Source organism: Euphorbia lathyris, chromosome 2, assembly GCF_963576675.1.
Source record: "Euphorbia lathyris chromosome 2, ddEupLath1.1, whole genome shotgun sequence".
In the NCBI taxonomy this organism is placed as follows: domain Eukaryota; kingdom Viridiplantae; phylum Streptophyta; class Magnoliopsida; order Malpighiales; family Euphorbiaceae; genus Euphorbia; species Euphorbia lathyris.
The window spans coordinates 75,371,713-75,391,429 of NC_088911.1; the positions used below are offsets into that span (position 1 = coordinate 75,371,713).

General features: G+C 32.1%; 1 protein-coding gene across 4 annotated transcripts; it reads right to left on the bottom strand.

Moving 5' to 3' along the window:
• Positions 1–328: 328 nt before the first annotated feature.
• On the bottom strand, positions 329–13,862 carry LOC136218628 (uncharacterized). Of its 4 annotated transcripts, XM_066005638.1 has the most exons (12): positions 13,582–13,861; positions 13,369–13,452; positions 13,207–13,285; positions 12,966–13,042; positions 11,741–11,880; positions 9,875–10,075; positions 8,443–8,617; positions 4,291–4,374; positions 3,241–3,436; positions 983–1,176; positions 454–643; positions 329–388 (listed from the first exon to the last, which is right to left on the bottom strand). In XM_066005638.1, exons 1-11 carry the CDS (start codon positions 13,804–13,806, stop codon positions 461–463), a joined length of 1,638 nt encoding a protein of 545 aa, XP_065861710.1. In that variant the 5' UTR covers positions 13,807–13,861; the 3' UTR covers positions 329–388; positions 454–460. The 4 variants fall into 4 exon arrangements, with proteins under 4 accessions (XP_065861710.1, XP_065861711.1, XP_065861712.1 ...); XM_066005639.1 differs by having other exon boundaries at positions 329–643; positions 8,443–8,599; positions 13,582–13,862; XM_066005640.1 differs by having other exon boundaries at positions 329–643; positions 12,966–13,046; positions 13,211–13,285.
• Between the last annotated feature and the right edge of the window lie 5,855 nt (positions 13,863–19,717).

Sequence of the window (19,717 nt, forward strand, 5' to 3'; positions counted from 1 at the left end):
AACATCAAAAATCCAAATGAACCCTAAAAAAAGATATTTAACAAGCACATTCATAACATCACCATCACCATCACCTTGCTTACCATGTTTTAGAATGTTGAATTTCGTTTTCCACTTATTCTAAGGAGCTGTTAGGCATGATATGCAAGAGAATCTTCACTTTCCTTCATAAGGTCAAAGGTATAATTAACCCATACTATCTAACCGCGAACTAAAAAAATTATTAACTGAGGTAAAAATGAGTTAAGCAATAACTTCAATACCCTTTTATGTTTTCAAGAGTTCTAGATCAATCAAGTAGAACAAAATCCAATACAACAGATGATGATAGCAATTACTCCTCATGATTATGCATGATCTGGCTTGACTGCTTCTACTATACTTTATCCTGAAGAAGGAATAATTAATAATTCATCAAACACAAACAACAATTCTTGGGCAATGTTCGCATACTCTTCAATCATCTTCTTTTAGCAATTATGGCCACATTCCTTGGCGATAATACAGGATCGAAGATAGGTAACATCGTAGTTTCTATCGAACACCCTTGCTCCTGAAGGAACAATAGTCTATCAAGCAGAATAAGAGTCTCAAGAAGGGGCCCAAATGCAGCTCGGATAGACCAAAATGGTCCTATAAGATCCTGTTCATATTTTATACACAAATCAGTCATAATGGACAAAACTATGAAGATATTTACTTTGGACTGACCAAATGCATGTTCTTAAAGCAATTTGGTGCTCATTGAAAATTTTCTTAACGCAGAACTTTTGCATTCCATAAACAATTGAGATGATCAACACCATACATGATATTACAGTACTGATGTTCATAAATTTGGTCAGAAAGCAATTAAGAAGTCATCGAATGAGCCTCCTATAAGTTGTCAATGATACGTTCTTCCTTCCTCACAAAAGCAAACTTGTTGAATATTTATTTGCAATTATTGAACACTAGTAAGAACAAGGTACGAGTTACATACAGCAAAAGGTTCAGCTTCCTTCCATGTTTCATGGAGATTTATATCCTCCGAAGGTTTGAGATCAAGGCGAGAAAGTCCAGATTGACTGAATTTTTCAAATAGCAAATATTTGTCAGCATGAACATTGGCTTTGCTTCTCATCGTCCCATTATGAGACAAGGCATCTCCGCCCAACTCCAAGGCTAAATTTTCATCTGCAGAACAAATTATGAGGTATATATATCATCAGCACCCGTAAAGTAGTTATAATGCGGACACATATATCCTGCTTAAAGCTCACAAATATCACTGACTAGTGGCCAAAAAAAAAAAAAAAAAAGCTTAATCAATTTAGTTGGGCAAGTGATGTACAATCTCAAAAGGATCATCATACAGTAAAATCAACACTTTGTAATGAATATTTTAAGTTCAATTTGGTTATAAAGCAAATAGAGCCAGCAACTTATGCGGATCTGCCTAAGATACTCAATCCAAAGCCAATTCACTACAAAGAATAATGCCAACTGAATAGTGAGGCTTTCATAGAGGAAGCTCACACCGATTCTAATGAGAAATCCAACATTCAGAGGATATCATGCTCTTTAACAAGAGCAGGCTGCTCATATCCTGTTACAAATAACAGGCTGTTTTCCTTGGTTCCTTCAGGGTTTTGATTATGCTTCAATAATTGACCAGGCAATCAGTTGACATCCCAGCATTTATCGTTCAAATCTTTTTTCTTTGTATATATATATATACACATATTAACAACTAGAAGCAGTGCCTCGGATTGTTTTCTAAGATTTCTTAAGGAAAAGATATAAACAATTAATTATGCTATTAGTATTAGCAACCGAAACCAAAGGGTGAGCCTTGGCGCAACGGTAAAATCGTTGTTGTCGTGTGACTGAGAGGTCACGGGTTCGAGTCTTAGGAGCGGCCTCTTGCCAAAAAATTGGCAGGGGAAGGCTTGCTCCCAGGACACTCTTGTGGTGGGACCCCTCCCCGGACCCTCGCTTAAGCAGGGACGCGTAGTGCACCGGGCAGCCCTTTTTATTAGTATTAGTAACCGAAACCAAACAAGTGGACTGAAGATACACATTTTCAACTGCGGCAGTACAATCAGGTAGATGAACAGGTATATCTTAAACTTACTGACAGCACTTTGCCAAGCGCTTGAGTTCATAAATTACTTGAAAAGGCACCAATAAATTTAGTTTCCATAAATAACTTAACTGAATATTCAATAACCCAACATTTGATTTCATCAAATTTCTATTCTTTCATCTTAACACAATTGCTTCAAGTTGATGATAGTCCTTGTTTGCAGTAATTCAAAAGCATATGATAAAATGTCAGAACTCAAAAAGTGACAGGTGAAACATTATATTTTCATACTGTTAAAGTCTTTCAAAGGCTATCCCATGGCTCTTAAATCTTAATGTTTCAAGGCAGGGACGCTGATGAAAAAGATTTCTTTGACCTACATATTAAACGACAGGCTGCTAGAATTACTATACAAGTGAACTTTTTGTGTACCAAAACATGCATATTTTCTTACAATTTAGACAATGAACTAAGAAAAGTAATATCCTATCATGGCCACAATGACTAGTATAAAAATATAGAATCTAGGCTTGTTAATAATCATAAAAATAAAAATTGTGCACATTTTTTCAATTAGCATGTCCTTTTTAATTTTAATCTTCATCAATCTAGTCCAAACTATCTGATAACAATTATCGCATAATTTAGAAAAATATTAAATATGTATGTATAAACAAATCCTATATATATATATAGGCTCCGTTTTTTTGTGAAAAATAAGTTCCCTTTAAGAAATATCATCCCCTGTTTTGGTAGGAGTATAATTGTAAATGAAAAGTATGGTAGGTAGAGAGCAATTAATGCTAATATGACATCTTTCCTCTCTTGGAAAATAACTTGCCCTTTAGAATATGGGAAGTTATTTTCCCTTGTTTTTAAGAGATTTTAGAAAATTTGATACCCTTTTGAGTCACGAACATTAGAAACTAAGGAAAATATTTTCCAAAAGAATATCTTCTGTGAAAGAAACAGAGCCTTATACAGAAAGGAACATAATTTTAAAAATAATATTATATGTCATGAATGTTTGACATAAATATAACCCTGTTTTGTTGTTTAAACAGAGAAGTTCTTTTAACACTTTGTAAGAAAAAATTAAGAACTTTTTGTTTATCCTGTATAAAGTGAAAGTTTTAATGTTTGTTGTGTTTTCCCATACTGGCAAAGTTTACCACTTTTAGATTCTGTTGGCAGCATAGAGAGGCAGATTTCTTCCATGCTAGAAATTCTCTGCGGTTCTATCAATGGTTTATTTTCTTCATGAACAGAATGTAGGATCCTCCGTTGCTGCTGCCGGCGCAAGGCCTTCCCTTGACGCCCAATTGAAGGAGTTACCTTTGCCATTTCGGGATAATACTTGCATAAAACCTTCAAGTAACAATGTAATACAGTTAACATGTCTTAAAAACATTGAATGATAACCTTCTAAAATTGATGCACATTCATGTCAAGCCAACAAGTTATTTCTCCAGTTCCAAATTAAACAAGAAAGCATGTCATCCTTTGTGATGAATTTCCACAGTTTCGTCCAATAAACTTCCATAACTACCTCACAAGCCACACTTTGTTATGCAACTCTTATTTAGTGTGCTTCAACCTTGGGGCTTGCCTAGTATCATATCAAAAAACATTTAAATAGTTTGGTACAAACAATGGCTGATGCCAAATATTTAATATGCTTACAAATATCTGATGATTCTCAACTACAAACAATTAGTATCATATGATTATTTTAGTGGTGTAATGAAAAGAAAGAACACATTTAAAGGAGTGAGGTCCAAAATATGGCTGACGTACTCAATACCAAAAAGGTCTGCACTGGACTAAAGTAAGTTTGCTTTGATAAAAAAAAATAACAAGTAGTACTAGTAACCTAGTAGACAAATTGTTATGCAGATACATGGACGGAATCTTATTCTTTGTCCATTATGGCCACCACTTTGGAGATTCTGGTTAGTTTATAGGTCATCTTCGTGAATGTGTGTTTCAAAAGGTTTAAGAATAATGCTCTTCAAGAATGATTATGCCAAGGCAAAGTATGAACAATTCTCAACATGACTATTAATTGGAACTGTTTTCTAGGTAGACCCATGCCAAAATATATTGTTGCTGAATGACCAATTCCTTCTGACTAATTATTTTATTCCTTTCCCTTCATTTCCTAAATGACTAGGAAGAAACCACTAAAAGCAATCACAAAGATGTAAAAGAAAATTGCATACCATTTGAAAAGCAGCACGGAAAGCATGCAACTCAAAATTTTGAAGTCCTGTATCTTTATCAAGACTCCTCCATCTCTCTGCACTCTAAAACAAAATAAGAATCACCAAATCACATGGCACATGCATTAGTTAAATTATAGTATTTTCTGTAGAAGTCACTAATGCTCTGCATCACAGGTTTTTTGAACTGTTGCTGCTCATGCTTGAAAAGAAGAGCCTCATCACAAATCATAATTTAAATGAAGTCAATAGAGTTTATCAATCAATATAAGCAAGTTAAGACCCACCACATGTGAATTCCTTGTGTATATGATTATTCGTCTATGTTGAAACAAGTTGTTTTAATGATTACAAATTGTAGAGAATTTAAGCAAGAAGGAAATGAAGTGCATAAATAGATCACCTAGTATATTTAGTCATGATAATACCAAAATGTAATTTATTTCATGTAGGTACTAAATTGATACTGAAGAAAGAAAAATGAATATTGCCAAAGGTTGTATAAAAAATCAAGTTAGTAAGGTTCACCACAGATGAAACAAAGATATTAAGGTACCATAACAAATAGTATACTAAAACAAAATCTTTAAGAGAGGATTACTCTGATTACTTGAGGTAGCAAGAACCAGCATAAAGGAATAAAAGTGATGGCGACTGGACAGAAGTTTATGCATAGCATGACGTTTTTATATGCTACAGTAACAAATAGTTGATATTTCAAGGTTGTTACGACGTGAAACTTGATGGAACAAGCACTCAAACTGCCATAAACAGTTATAGAAGGCTATTTTCTCTAAATTTCTCAATAAAAGGCCTTCAAATCTTCATTTTAAGGAGAGTCTTGATCCCAATATCCCATATTGAGAGAATTAATTCAAGAGTCTTCATACAATCTTTTGAGCTATTATGAGGATTGTTACAAATTGTCCTTACTTTCAAATATCATGTTGAGGGCAATACACTTGTATGTATGGAATAAAGTTTCTCACTTGATACTTGAGAAAGTGAGTGTCAGATTTGCTAAGCACCCTTGAAACTTGATGATGTAAATATTTCTTAATAGTCTTGTAAAGCTTGTGAGAAGGATTTTTCAAGCATAGTTGTTAAATCGAGATTCGACTCGTGACTCGAAATCTCATTTTGTGAATCGGGACTCGTGAATCGAATCGTAAGATTCAGATCAAATTCAAAATGCTATACAAAATAAAATATTAACCATATTTAACTTTAAATATTAGTCCAAAAATGCAATTTTAATATCTAAATAGAAATTATATCAAGTTATAAAAGAAAGTAGAGACAGGCAGAACATAGAAAATAGAAAGATTAGAGAGTAGAAGAAGATAATAACAAATAAATAGAAAAGAAGAGGGAACGTTTTGGAATTTGTAAAGTGAAGAGTCATCTAATTGAAACTATTTGTGTTTCATAACTTCTGTACGTTTTTTGTTTTTGTAAAGTGAACAGTCATCTTCTTCTGATGTAAGTTTTGAGTTGTAAAAAATTGATTATTTTTTTTAAACGGTGGCCTGAATCAACCAAATCGGGTGACTCAGTCAATCAGCCGAATCGGTGGTGACTCGGCCGATTCATGAAGCTTCTGAGTCGTATATGACTCGAATTCTTCATGAATCGAATCGTATCATGACTCGTACGATTCTAACAACTATGTTTTCAAGCACTTAGAAGCTTGAAGTTGAACGAATATTGGGTAGAATATCCAAGGTAGCTTTAAGTCCACAAGTACTATATTGGATTTGAATTAGATTTAGGATATCGATATTTGATTGACTGCCTACAAATCTGATGTTGCTCGAACAACATAAAAGGCTTGAATCTTTTCAGAAAATAGTCAAATGAAAAGACACTTTCAAGGGGTGTTCTTGAGGAGAGGACCAAATAAATGTGCAAGTCGCAACGAAGGCAAAAGATTCTTGTACGGCTCAAAAAAAAAGCGACAGCCATAGCAAATTGAGGCGCAAATCCTCTAAAATTTTATTAGAAAAATAGAAATACAACTCAAATGCAAAATTCGAAAAGATAATTAAGTTCATATCAAATAATGAAATAAGCTAAATTTAAAATTAAAACCAAAATAATGTAGGTGCGACAAGCAAACAACCTATACTTTTTAACGACCAATAGCATGAAATTTAACATACTATAAGTTTAATTTAATTCTTCATCACATTCAGTTCCGTCATCACTTCCATATCCTTCAAAATTTTCTTATTCCATGTGATAGAGAATATGCTAATAGGCATACAGGGTAATATGGGAAACAAGGAAAGCGTAGTTTGGAGGGCTGTGGAAGTTAGTTACAGGAGAGAGAGAGAGTGCTCTTGTGAGGGGTAGAGTGAGGAGGAGGAATTATTGAGAATTATGATGAGTTTTCTATTTGGCTGCTTAGGCAGAGGCTCTGCCTGCTGGTAGAGAGGAGGCTGGGTTCAGCTCAATTCATTTATCGTTTTTCCTTTCTGTTTGTTAACCATTCACTATATATTTCATCTATCTAATATACATCAGTGAGATTCCTTTCCTATTTTCTCTGTGTTTGTATTTGGTATTGATATAACCTGTGGGTGTGAGAGTTTATTGATTATCTATTACCATGTAATCCATAATGTGTTTGAACTTGAATTTGAACTTGCCCTCTACCTGTTCAACTTTGACTGGCTTCTTATGTTAATCTATTCAAACCTGATTTGATTAGCATTAAATTGGTTTCTTTTCAGTTAGCCATTAGAGTTGTATTTCCATCTTTTAATCATATTTTGTGGAATAAAAACGATTTCCATCTCAATTCTCTCGAGTCATCACCCTTTTTGCGTCTTGTGTCCAAGGTTATAAAGAATTTGTCACCTTAGTTGCCCCTTACGTGCTTAACCACCTTGTTAAACTATTTTAGGGCAAAAAGTTTTTCAAAGGGAGACCAAAATGTTTAAGTTGGCCTTATTTCTTATATCACTCCCTCTAGGAAATAACTAGCCACATAGAGCCAACAGTTTGTCATTTCAAAGAAAGCTGTAAATGAATTAGGCAGAGACTTTCTAACCAACAAAGTTTTTCCTCTAAATCAGAGGAATTGCGTAGCACTCGCCAACCTCTAAATCTATCAAAGGTCACAGAAAAGAATCCCAATCCACATCTAGCACGAATCTAGCCAAACTTTGAAAGCACAATTGCCTAGCATTTTCAGTATTGGGTAAGGCTATTAGATGCATACTCAGAGTTCTATAAAGGATACTAAACAAATCATAAACCCTTTTTGCACATAAAAGAAACCCAAGCACATTGGTGTTCTTAGATGCATTACCAATATGCTATTCAACTTAGACAAGAACAGGATACTCAAAAGGATAGTCACTTACTACAGGTTACCAGGATGAGATTATTTGCCAAATTGCGGTCATGGGCTCACACTTCTTAGAGAAGAAATAAACAATTGCAGAACATCTTTGTTTTGGACCAACTAATTTGTTTTTTCCAGAGTTCTAACTAGAACAATTACAGTTCATCTTGTGCAAACAGTACCATAACACTATGTAAAATTTGTTGAACAAAGTTATATCATATCGTCTATCTTGAATCAAAATTTAATTTTATGAATTATTTCATTGGCACTGACATAAGTAATGGCCTTCTTAGGATTTAAAATATATCTACATCTATATCTATATACATATATATACCTATATCTATATATTTATATCTATATCATATCGTCTACCTTGAATCAAAATTTGACTTTTATGAATTATTTCATTAGCACTGACATAAGTAATGGCCTTCCTTACGATTTAAAATATATCTACATCTATATCTACATACATATATATACCTATATCTATATATCTATATCTCCCAGCGAATTCTCCGGAAACACTCCATTAGGGTCAGCTCCACTACTAATTAATACCCTTTGTAAGAGACGACCTAGTGTAAAAAGCACTAGTTCATCCTCTAAACTTGGCATGATTTCATTTCGACTTCATTACCATCAGACAACGTCATACTACCTACTTTACTATATATATATATAAGTAGCAAACAAAGAAAAACTTCTTATAAAACTTCTTATAATATATCATATTACCCCAACATTGTTCACAAAAGATATAGCTTTCTGAAAAAAAAAATAGAGCTACACACCTGACAAGCAAGATCACGTGAATTCTTCCCAAGTGATATGCCGAGAGAATTTACACCAGAACTCATCGGGAAACCGCAATGAGAACTATCAATATCAAAGCATTCTTCTGATAACAAGTTGTAGCAACACCCAATGCTAATAACAGCTTTCACTTCTCTGCACTCAAGAAATGCCCTAGTACAATATAAATTATAAATTATTCCAGAACAAAAAACAGAAACCTGGAACACTTGCATAAACTCATAACCCTTGCAAAATCCAACTTACAAATACGATTCCATGTTTTCAGGGTATATAAAACAGTGTTCAAGATTTCAAGACCATACATTATTTGATGCCATATCATTATCCATGTATTCTTTGTAACTTACTTTCTAGTTGATTGCTCTACAAGAAGCAAATCCTAATGTCTCTAGAGATTTCCTCCACATAGAAATACTCCTTACTTTTGCTTTTATTGAACCAACACATTGTGATGGCAATGGATTGAGTTATGATGTGTAAATATCCAGTGACCTAGGTTCTCTGATGCACGGACACTCCATAGACCCAGCGTATCCCGTGTCGGATACGTATCCGATATGGACACGGCCGGAAACTCCAGGGACACGGTGTCGGGGCCGTGTCCGTAATATCGGAAAGTTGGACACGCGTATCAGTGAAGGATACGCGTGTCCCAGGAAAAAAAAAACCTGCGCTTCTTCAAATTCAAATTATACAGCCGTTCAACTTCACCGATAGTCGTTATAGTTGATAGATTTAGAGAGCCAAAACTCCAAAGGACGGGGAATTAATGACAGAAGAAACTCCTAATTAATACAAAAACTCTCAAACTTCTCCATCCATCTATATAAATAGGGCTCCTAATTATTTAGTTATATTACAAAAAATCATATATATAAATATATTTTTAATATTTATAAATGTGCCCCAATATTTTTAATATTTACACGTGTCCCCCACGTATCTGTGTCCTGTGTTTTATAGAAATGACGTTTCCCGTATCCGTGTCCGTGTCGGATACCGTATCCGTGTCCGTGTCCGGGCAACATAGGGATAGGTTCCGATTAGATCTACAATATTATTTTAAAAATTATGAGATAATTAATGAATTTTAAACAGAAACAGATATTTTTATCATATCTAGACATAAATAATGATGTATTAAAAAATTTAATTTTATATCAATTCTTCATGAACAATATAATAGCAATATTTAAGAGTAACTTTCAACATGTTACTTTCTCATCGACTGTAATCTGTAAACAGGTATATAGATTGAAAATAACCTTTTCCCCTCACCTAACCAATGGTCAAACAAAATCTGTCAGTCGCATACAAAATATGTAGCATTATAGCATAATTAAGAAAACAAATATTAGCACTACTTTGAAGCAAGAAAAACAAAGGGTGAAGTGTAAAGGCACTCACTTCAGCATTGTTACTGAAAGATCACCACATGCATGTAAACCAGCAAGTACCAATGAGGTGCTACTGTCTGCCGCTACCCCACACAGTTCTGGCTGCCCGACATTTTCATGTAGTGACATGTTAGTCAAGGATTTTAATGTGTCAACCGACATAACATGGCAAGTAATTGTCCTAGGCATATTGAGAACCCGGTTTCCTGCACTAACAGAGAAAAGGGGGAAAGGGGGTGTTAGCAAACACAAGATGTACGATAAAATTAAATAATAAAAAATAGTGCCCACCACAATGTAGTGAAAATCTAAATAGCAACTAGATATGGTGCAAATAAGCAACAAGGAAATAAAGGAATATGTAGCAGACTAGCAAATCATACAAAGCAGCAACATACCAGTTTTCAACAATAAAAATACCTGAATGAGCATAACACCAACCAAGTCTTGACTCTAATATTAAAAGATGGTGATTTCACAAGAATATTCTGGTAGACTAGAACTGATAGATCACAAGAATATGTAGCAGACTAGCAAATCATACAAAGCAGCAACATACCAGTTTTCAACAATAAAAATACCTGAATGAGCATAACACCAACCAAGTCTTGACTCTAATATTAAAAGATGGTGATTTCACAAGAATATTCTGGTAGACTAGAACTGATAGATCTCATGGTATTTATCACCAGGGTTCAAGAATCATATGCATGACTTTCAACATAAGAATTATATACCCATTTTACAAAAACAGGCCCTGTTGCATCACCCCCCCCCCCTGTAATCCTCTACTAAACTTCTATGAAGCACGGACTCTTCCTCGGGGTCGCCGTGGCCGTGTCGGACTCAGGGACTCGCCGGGGACATGGGACACGGCATTGACACGGTAGGGACTCGGCGGGGGCTCGGCTAATGGTGAAAATATGTAAAAGTTTAGGGTTTTTTTAAAATCTTTTGAAACCTATGGTTCAATTACAAAATTTGACAAAAAAAACTTAAACTACATCTAATTCTCACCCGTGTATCGCGATTATAAACGCTTAGGGCTTCTTTCTCTTCTTCGATTTGTTTTGCGATTTACGATAGTGATTTCATCTCCAGCAATTTCATCTTCTTTCTTGTCGTTGTCTTGTCTGATTTCATCCGCACCAAAATCTTTGTGATTTCATCCTTGCTATTAGAGAATGACTTATTTGTGATTTAGCAAGTTTTTATAAAAATGTTGTTTACCGTGTCCACACCCGAGTCGGTGCTTCATAGCTAAACTTCAATAAAAGTCAAATCTGACTAACTTCAACCAAATACTTGGGGGATTATTAACTTGACATCCCAATATATTGATATTTGTTAAATATTGATATGACATGGTATCGGAGCCTCTTTGACCGAGTGATCAAGGGATCGATTCCTGGCAACCTCATTTGTTGATTAAATTTCAGGACATGTGTTGTGCATGCTTCAAGCCCAGCGGACATTCGATATTAATATGAATTAGGCCTTTAACTATATGTTTAGCTTTTAGTTCAATTGGTTCCATGACAATACTAAGCACAAGAACCACCGGCCGAAAATTTCATTTTAACATTCATACCAGTACTTTTCACATTTGAAGGGTCAATATTTAATTAGAATGAAAATCAGTAATCCAACGAGGAATTGTATGGAGTAACTGAATTTGACTCTTGTGAAATCTAAATGAAGTTTGGAGATTTTTTCAGCACGAATTAAAATTTCATGTCGAAGCTGAAATTGTTCTGCGGGAGGAGTTAGTGCATTTAACCCAATTTATCTTGGTCACGAGCAAGATAGAAACACTTTCTTACGCAAAATGGAACTATAAGGAACAAATGAAAACAAAAAGAATTGCATGTCATACTCAAATTTACACATTTGAGCTGTGTAATGCTTTTTTATCCGTTCTGCACGTGCCTTGGTCACCTTTCCATGGTGAGAACAGGCATCAATTGCCACTACAGAATGATGATATTGAAATGAAAGTACTTGCGCAAGGTAACCCTGAAAATTAATTCATTCAGAAAATTAGAATTCAGAAAAATAATCATATGAAAACCTCAGTAGTCACAAAAGTTTATGGAGTGAAACGAAATTATAGAAACTCATCAGAAAGAATGGCATGCTTTCTTGTTTAATGTGGATATGCAGAAATAGCATATTGGCCTGACATGAATGGTCCGTCAACTTTAGAAGATCAGCATTCCTTTTATTTGTGTGTTAGTGTATGACATTCTTTTACTGTCGATAACATATGTTTCATTCAATTGGGTGTCAAGGGGAAATCCTCACATTGGAAGCAATACGAGGATTTTATATTCTGCATTGCATCAAGGGGAGACTGAGAAAGTGAGCTATTGATAGAACCACTCAGCATTTCTGGCATAAACTTGGTAACATACATAAGCTATAATATCAGGAAATTTTAAAAGTTTATTGACCTTAGTGTTTGGTGCATCCTTAACAAGAATCGTGATTATGCAATACTCTCAACTCATTACTCCCTCCGTTTTTGAAAAGATGTCGTTTAAGGTTTTGGCACCTGAATTTTAAAAAAAAAAAAAAAAGCAACTAAAATGTTTTAATTATAGTGTTATTATACTAAAGTATCTCTAAATATTTTGAGAATACCAATCAGTTTCTTTATTTTATTGTAACCAACATTAAAATGCAAGGATTTACTTGGAAAAAAATTACTAAAATATCTTTTGATGTTATAAAATGACAAACATTCTGAAACAAAAGTATTTTCCTACAACGACATCCTTTCAAAAAGGGAGGGAGTAAGAAATAGATCATTTGTTTTGAAGACAGTTTGCATTTCAATCCCCACAACAAAGGGGAGTAGAGGAAAAAATTTTCCTTGATGAAAATCATGCACCCAGAAAGTAAGTTATTGCAAAGAAACAATTACGATCATATTTAATTAAAAAAATAAGATTGCAACAATTTGAAAAGTCAGGATGAAGTGGCCAAGCAATAGCTCCTTGCCAAAATAAAAATCAAATCCCCAACACACACAAAAAAAAATGGAATATTTCAAGTAATAAGCAAAAATATTTGTATCCCGGGGAAAATATAAAACACACCTGGCCAGCTCCCACATCAACAACTGTTTGAGCTTTCACACTGTTTGCAACAGAACTAACAACAGCAGAAAGAACTTCTACCTGTCCAAGCCAACATTATTGCCCTCACTTGACTGAGAAAATAAGCGATGACTAAATAATAAAACTGAATTTTTACAGTAATTGGTTTCAGCAATGTTGCCTTCAATTCAAAGTTCAAACATTCAAAAAAATAAAAAACACTGGAAAATTCCAAAATGACCTACTTCATGTTTTTTCTTCACATTCATGCCTTGGCCAAGAACACTACTAACCGATGTAAAATTAAGTCCTGTCAGAACCTGGAAGGAAAGGAAATTTAAAAATAATTCACATGAAACGATTATATATATACACACACTATCCGAATGGAAGGATAATATACCTTGTTCAAGTCCACTTGCTCTCGAGGAAATACGAGGGACCTCAAAGTGATGACAAATTGCTTAAGAGAAGCAGGCCAGTGGTTCTTAACAAAATCATACGATAAATTCAGGCAGGGTTTATAAAGGGTAAATTACAACAAGATTACTTTAAGCCTTAAAAATGAAAATTATAAAAGAAAAGAAAGATTGAAATAAACAACTTTGAGGATTACCTGAACCACACCAGAGGGAATAAGGAGAAGATGTTGAACAGGTTCGTGAGAAAGGCAATGAATCCATTGTTGATCGAGGGATTCCCAGAGTCTATCCTTGAAGAAATTAACAACATGAGCGCTTATTATTGAATCGTAGGGTTTGATGAACTCAACGATTGCTTTGATCCATTCCAGGGTTTCACTTGCGCTCTCACAACTGTGCTTCCCACTCCCCTCTGTCATCCTTCAGCCACCGAGTGGGCGTTCTGCAGTTTCCAATATTTTCTTTCCGCACCTATCTATCTATCTATCTATTGTTTTAAAGGTAAATTACAAAACTGACCCACTTTGAAGCTAATTTACATATATTTAAGCTCATTATATCACTTATTACAGACTATTTAAATATAGACTTTTCTAAAATATTCTTTAGTGAAAAGCCAAATTTAGGGGTGTTTTTTTAATTACTTTTTACCTCCTATTTGCATTTTCATTTTAAAAAGTAGAGTTTTAGGTGTTTGGTTAGCCTCCTTCTGTTTGTCTTTAACAATTGAAAAATAGCATTAAGGTGCCGTTTAGTTCGCGTAATAGAATGGAATGGAATAGAATGGTTATTCCAAAGCAATAGAATAGCAAAGAATGGAATAGAAATTCTTAGGAATTACTATTCTTATGTTTGGTTGGTGGAATAAGGTAGAATGGAATAGATAATTTTTTTTATTAAAAAGACAATATTATCCTCAAATGTAATTTCTTATTTGTTTTAAAATTTTAATTTTTTACTATAAATTGTTCAAATATTTAATATATATTATTTTAAAAAATATATAAAAAATAGAAAAATGGGAAACACGAAAGACGAAAAAAACACGAAAAATACATTAAAAACGAAAAAACAATAAGAACATGAAAAAGGAAAAATTGTAAAAACACGAAAAAAGAGAGGTAAAAAAACAAAATGTAAAGGCGCAAAAAAAAACATTAAAAACACAAAAACAAAAGAAAAAAATGAGATAAAAGTGGAAAAGGGTGAAAACGCGAAAACATATAAACGTGTTAACACAAAAAAAAACACACACACGCAAAATCTGAAAAAACACCAAAAATGTGCAAACCGTAAAAAACACAAAAACATGAAAAAAGTGGAAAACACGAAAATGTGAAAAAAAAATGAAAAACGTGAAAAAATCGAAAAACACGAAAACATGAAAAAGTGTTAAAAACACGAAAAATGCGTTTATAACGTTTTTTTTATGTTTTTTCGTGTTTTCCAAGTTTTCTTGTTTTTTCCGTTTGTTCACGTTTTGTCATGTTATTGTGTTTTATTTTGCATTTTTTCGATTTTTCACGTTTTAGTTTTTCGGTTTTTCCCCTTTTTGTTTTTTTTCGCGTTTTTGTATTTTTCGTATTTTGTTACTTTTTCGTGTTATTCACGTTTTTCCATGTTTTTTGTATTTTTTCATATTTTTGTGTTTTTAACGTTTTCGTGTTTTGTTTGCGTTTTTTGCATTTTCATGTTTTTCACATATTGTCACGTTTTTGTGTTTTAGCATTTTTCGTATTTTTTCGCATTTTCATGTTTTTATTTTTCACGTTTTTTAATATTTCGTGTTTTGTCACTTTTTCGTGCTATTCCTATTTTGTGTTTTTCGTGTGTTTGCTTTTTTTTTTTTGCGTCTTCGTGTTTTTCGCATTTGTTCACGTTTTCATGTTTTTCGCGTTTTTTATTTTTTGCATATTCTCGTGTTTGTAACATTTTCACATTTTTCGTGTTTCATATTTTTCGTATTTTTACATTTTTTAACGTTTTCGTCATTTTTCCATTTTTCACGTTTTATATGATATAAATTATGGATTGACCAAAATTTATAAGATTTGGGAAAGTGATTAGAGAGAAGATTGGGGATTTAATGGAGGATAATTTTGTAAATTACAAAAATATAATATTAGGAATAGGCTATTCCTAACCTAAATTGAAGAATAGATATTCCATGAAATCAAGGAATAGGGATTCCATGGAATAGCTATTCCATGAAAAAAATCAACCAAACGTGGGAATAGCTATTCCTTAGGAATAGGCTATTCTATTCCCCCTCTATTTCGCGAACCAAACGAGCCCTAAGTGTTTGGTTAGTGACCTCATGTTTGCCTTTTACACCTGAAAAGCAGTCTTTTACAAAAGCAGGTAATCTCTGCTTTTTGAAAAAGCAGCTTTTTGGAAAAGCAGTTTTTTTCTAAAAGCAACAGCAAACAGTAGGTAAAACAAACGGGCTATAAATAGACCTCGGCATGGACCGGGCTGAGCCGGGCTCGGGCCGGGCCTGTCGGGCTTGTGATCAAATCTGATAAACCCAAGCCCACAGTAATATAGTCGGGCTCGAGCTCGGGCGGGCTCGGGCCTAAAAAAGGAATCCCAAGCCCGACCGCCCAAGCCCATATCTAAATTTAAAAAAATCAATTAAAATAAAATACTAACTTTTTTTAATAAAAAATAATAAACATAATAGTTAATAAGTCTTAATTGTAAATTGTAAATACTGATTACTTATATAATTATCTATAAATTTTAAAATTTATATATGTAGGGTTTTTATGGACTCATTTAATTTATATAATTAAATTTATAAATACATGTATATATATAACGGGTCGGGCCGGGTCGGGCTAGGCCCGCCCATTTAATAGACGGGCTTAATCGGGCTTGGACCGGACCAGGCCTGACACTAATTTTAAGTGTTCAGACCCGACTAAATGGGTCTGGGCTCGGACCGGCCGGCCGGGCTCATCGGCCCATGGCAAGGTCTAGCCATAAATAAAGATGTATTTGGTAAAAAGCAATGGAATAAAAAAAAAATTATCTGGAAAGATATTATTATGGAATGAGAGGAATAACATTTCTATTACTATATTATAAAGCAGTAAACAAATTTCTAACATCTATCTATCTATTACTATATTATAAGGTGGGCATGTAATTTTCTTAGATTTTTTTTCAAATTATAACTAAATTACGTGTAATTTTATTAATTTTTTTGGAATTGTTAATAATATTTATGCATTTTACCCTCATCTCAAAACCATTTTATTCTACTGTATCTATACTATATATAATTACGGAAGCTGAGAGAAATGAGAAGAAGTGTTTTAAAGGTCTTTTTGATGAGTTGTCAACGTAGTAAAAAATCAGATTAAAAATATTTAATTAATTAAAAATAAATATTTAATTAATTAAAAATAACAAATTTATATTTATAATATATTAAATAATTATTAGCATAGTAATTAAAATAATAAAAGAAAGCAAGAGTTACCGGAAGATGAAAAAACACAAAGCAAAGGAAATCCAAAAGTCACAAATAAACTTCTATATAAAAATGATAGATAGTATTCCACCATTATATTCATTGGTCACGATAGATAGTATTATATTTCTGAAGGTAAATATTCGATTTTTTTCATATGTTGTAGTTATTTTGTTCTCAATTATGTTGTTGTTTTATTTTTATTAAACAATAGTTGTTATAGTTTCATCTTTCAGATTCATTTCTGTTGTTACCCAGGTTTTATACCTCTCGCTATCTTATCCATGTTTTCTTTTTTAATTGTCTTTTTTTTTCCAAACTGATAGCTTCAATTGAAGAAATCCGACAGAAATAGAAGATGCATGAACAACTAAAACCGGAAAACACAAAAGTGTCAAAAATTATAAGAAATTCTTATATTTCTCAAGGTAATTATTCGATTTTTTTTTCATATGTTGTAGTTATTTTTGTTCTCAATTGTGTTGTTGTTTTCTTTTTATTAAACAATAGTTGTTATAGTTTCATTTTTCAGAGATGAAATTCCATTTCTGTCGTTACTCAGGTTCCATACCTCTTGCTACCTTATCCATGTTTTCTTTTTTATTTGTATTTTTTTTCAAAATGACTAAAATAAAGATTTTGTATATTTGCATTCTTTTTTAGTATATGTTCCTAGGTGTTATCGTTTTGATTGTTAACTCTAACTAAAATTTAGATTTTCGGCTTTTTATGAACTCAATTTTTAGTTTTAATTGAAGTTAGATTAATTTTTCTAATTCGGAACATGTTGAAATCCACTCATTTTTTTAATTTGAGTTTAGCTAATTGATATGGATTGTATTTTTTATTTTTATGCATTTTGGTACAAATAGATATCAAGTTTAACACGATAGTTGTTCATTGAAGTTTGAGACATATTAAATAAAATATTAAAGAGATATTGGAATATTATACTTACAATGAAGTTTATTTCAATATAAATTATGTTATATTATTATTATTATTATTATTATTATCAAGAAGTTATTTTTTCCCAATTTTCTAGACAAGGAGATTGTAAGCGTCTAATACGCTTGATAAGATGTTTATTCTTGAAGAATGTGGATTATGCTAGATACGAATTCAAAATAAGGTAAATAAAAATAAATTTTGATGCTCAAAATCCTAAAAATGTACATTAATTATGGATATTGAGATAATTGCTTTTGCAACATTGGCTTATATAATTTTTTAACTATTATATTATGGTTCGTACAAAATTGTTAGTATTTCAAAAGTTTTTAACAGATGAAAATGAAATATGATCATAGGACAAATTATTGAAAAATATTAATTAAGAAAATATTATTATTTGAATCTCTTCAAATTCTCAAATGTTGAGCATAATGATTCTAATTAATATAATTAATTTCACATATTAATAATAAAACGTTTTTTTTTTGTACTGAGTGGTTACAATTGCGATTTAATTCTATTTAACTAAAATTAATTTATGGACTTAATACTTCATTAAGAAAAAATAAAATATTTAATTAATGGGCAAAAAATATTTTCGCTCTCCTCTTTATACGCTTATGTCTCGACATTCTCTCTTATTTTTTTAAAAAAAAAACCCGAGAGGAAGATGGTTCTCTCTTAATTATCTTTTTCGTCCCTTCATTTTTTTCCCAATTCTTTTGTTTGTTTTTCTTACTTACAAAATTCAAGAATATATAATTATTAGAAAATATTAATGAAGTCAAATAAGTGATATCTGCGAGTATGGCTGATATTCTATATAGTGAAAGAATGAAGAACAAATTGATCGAGTGTCTTGATGAGATATTACGAGATGAAAATAGGAGAAATCATCATCTTAAACTGATTCAATTAGATATATTGGGTTATTGTAGCAGAATGAATAATTGAATTCGAATACTTGGTGATCATGAAATTCCATCAACCAAAATAATTATCTTCAAGATGAATTTGTGACTAATTCTTACGAATTTTATTTTTTTATATGTAACATATTGAATTGATAAAGTGTCTTCATATGCAACATTAGAAAAGTATTGATTGTAATAGTTTATAGAATAATATATTGATGTTGCTTTCAATTTAACATAGATTGTAATTCTTTTGTATCGTAGATATAATATTTAATTTTAATTGTAGTTTAATTCAATTTTTGTTTAACCTATATTGTAATTCTTTTGTATCGTAAATATAATATTTAATTTTAATTATAGTTTAATTCAATTTTTGGTTTTTTATTATATTTTAATATATTTCTTAATTAATCTGCTATTTTATTATTATTGTTTCACAGAATTTTTGGAATATGAAAATGTATTAAAATTCCTAAAAAATAAATCATTCATCTTTAGTTAAAATTCTATAAAAAAAGTAGTCAATTATTTTTAAAATTAATTTAATTTGAATTATCATTAAAAAAATATATATTAATTTCAAATATACATAATATAAATTTTTTTCATAGCATGATATAAAATTATTTAAAAGTAAATATGTCAATTTATTTATTTATCTAAATTATATAAAAGTTTCATACCCCGTGCATCGCACGGGTTTTCTACTAGTTTACATAATAAATTGCCATCTGCCATTTCCTCTCCCACAATCCGATTTTCACTCTATTCTCTTTTATGTTAAGGACTATTTTTTCCACTTCACCCTCTTTTATCTATTCTTACCATCTAATTCTTTGAGGTGTTTGTTTTAGCTTTTTCAAATGAGCGTTTAGCATTTCACACCGAACCGCAAAAAATGTAGCGTTCGGTTAGGTTTTTATAACAACAATATTTTCCATTTTTTTTATGGAAACAGCAAATTTTTGTAGCTTTTCACGA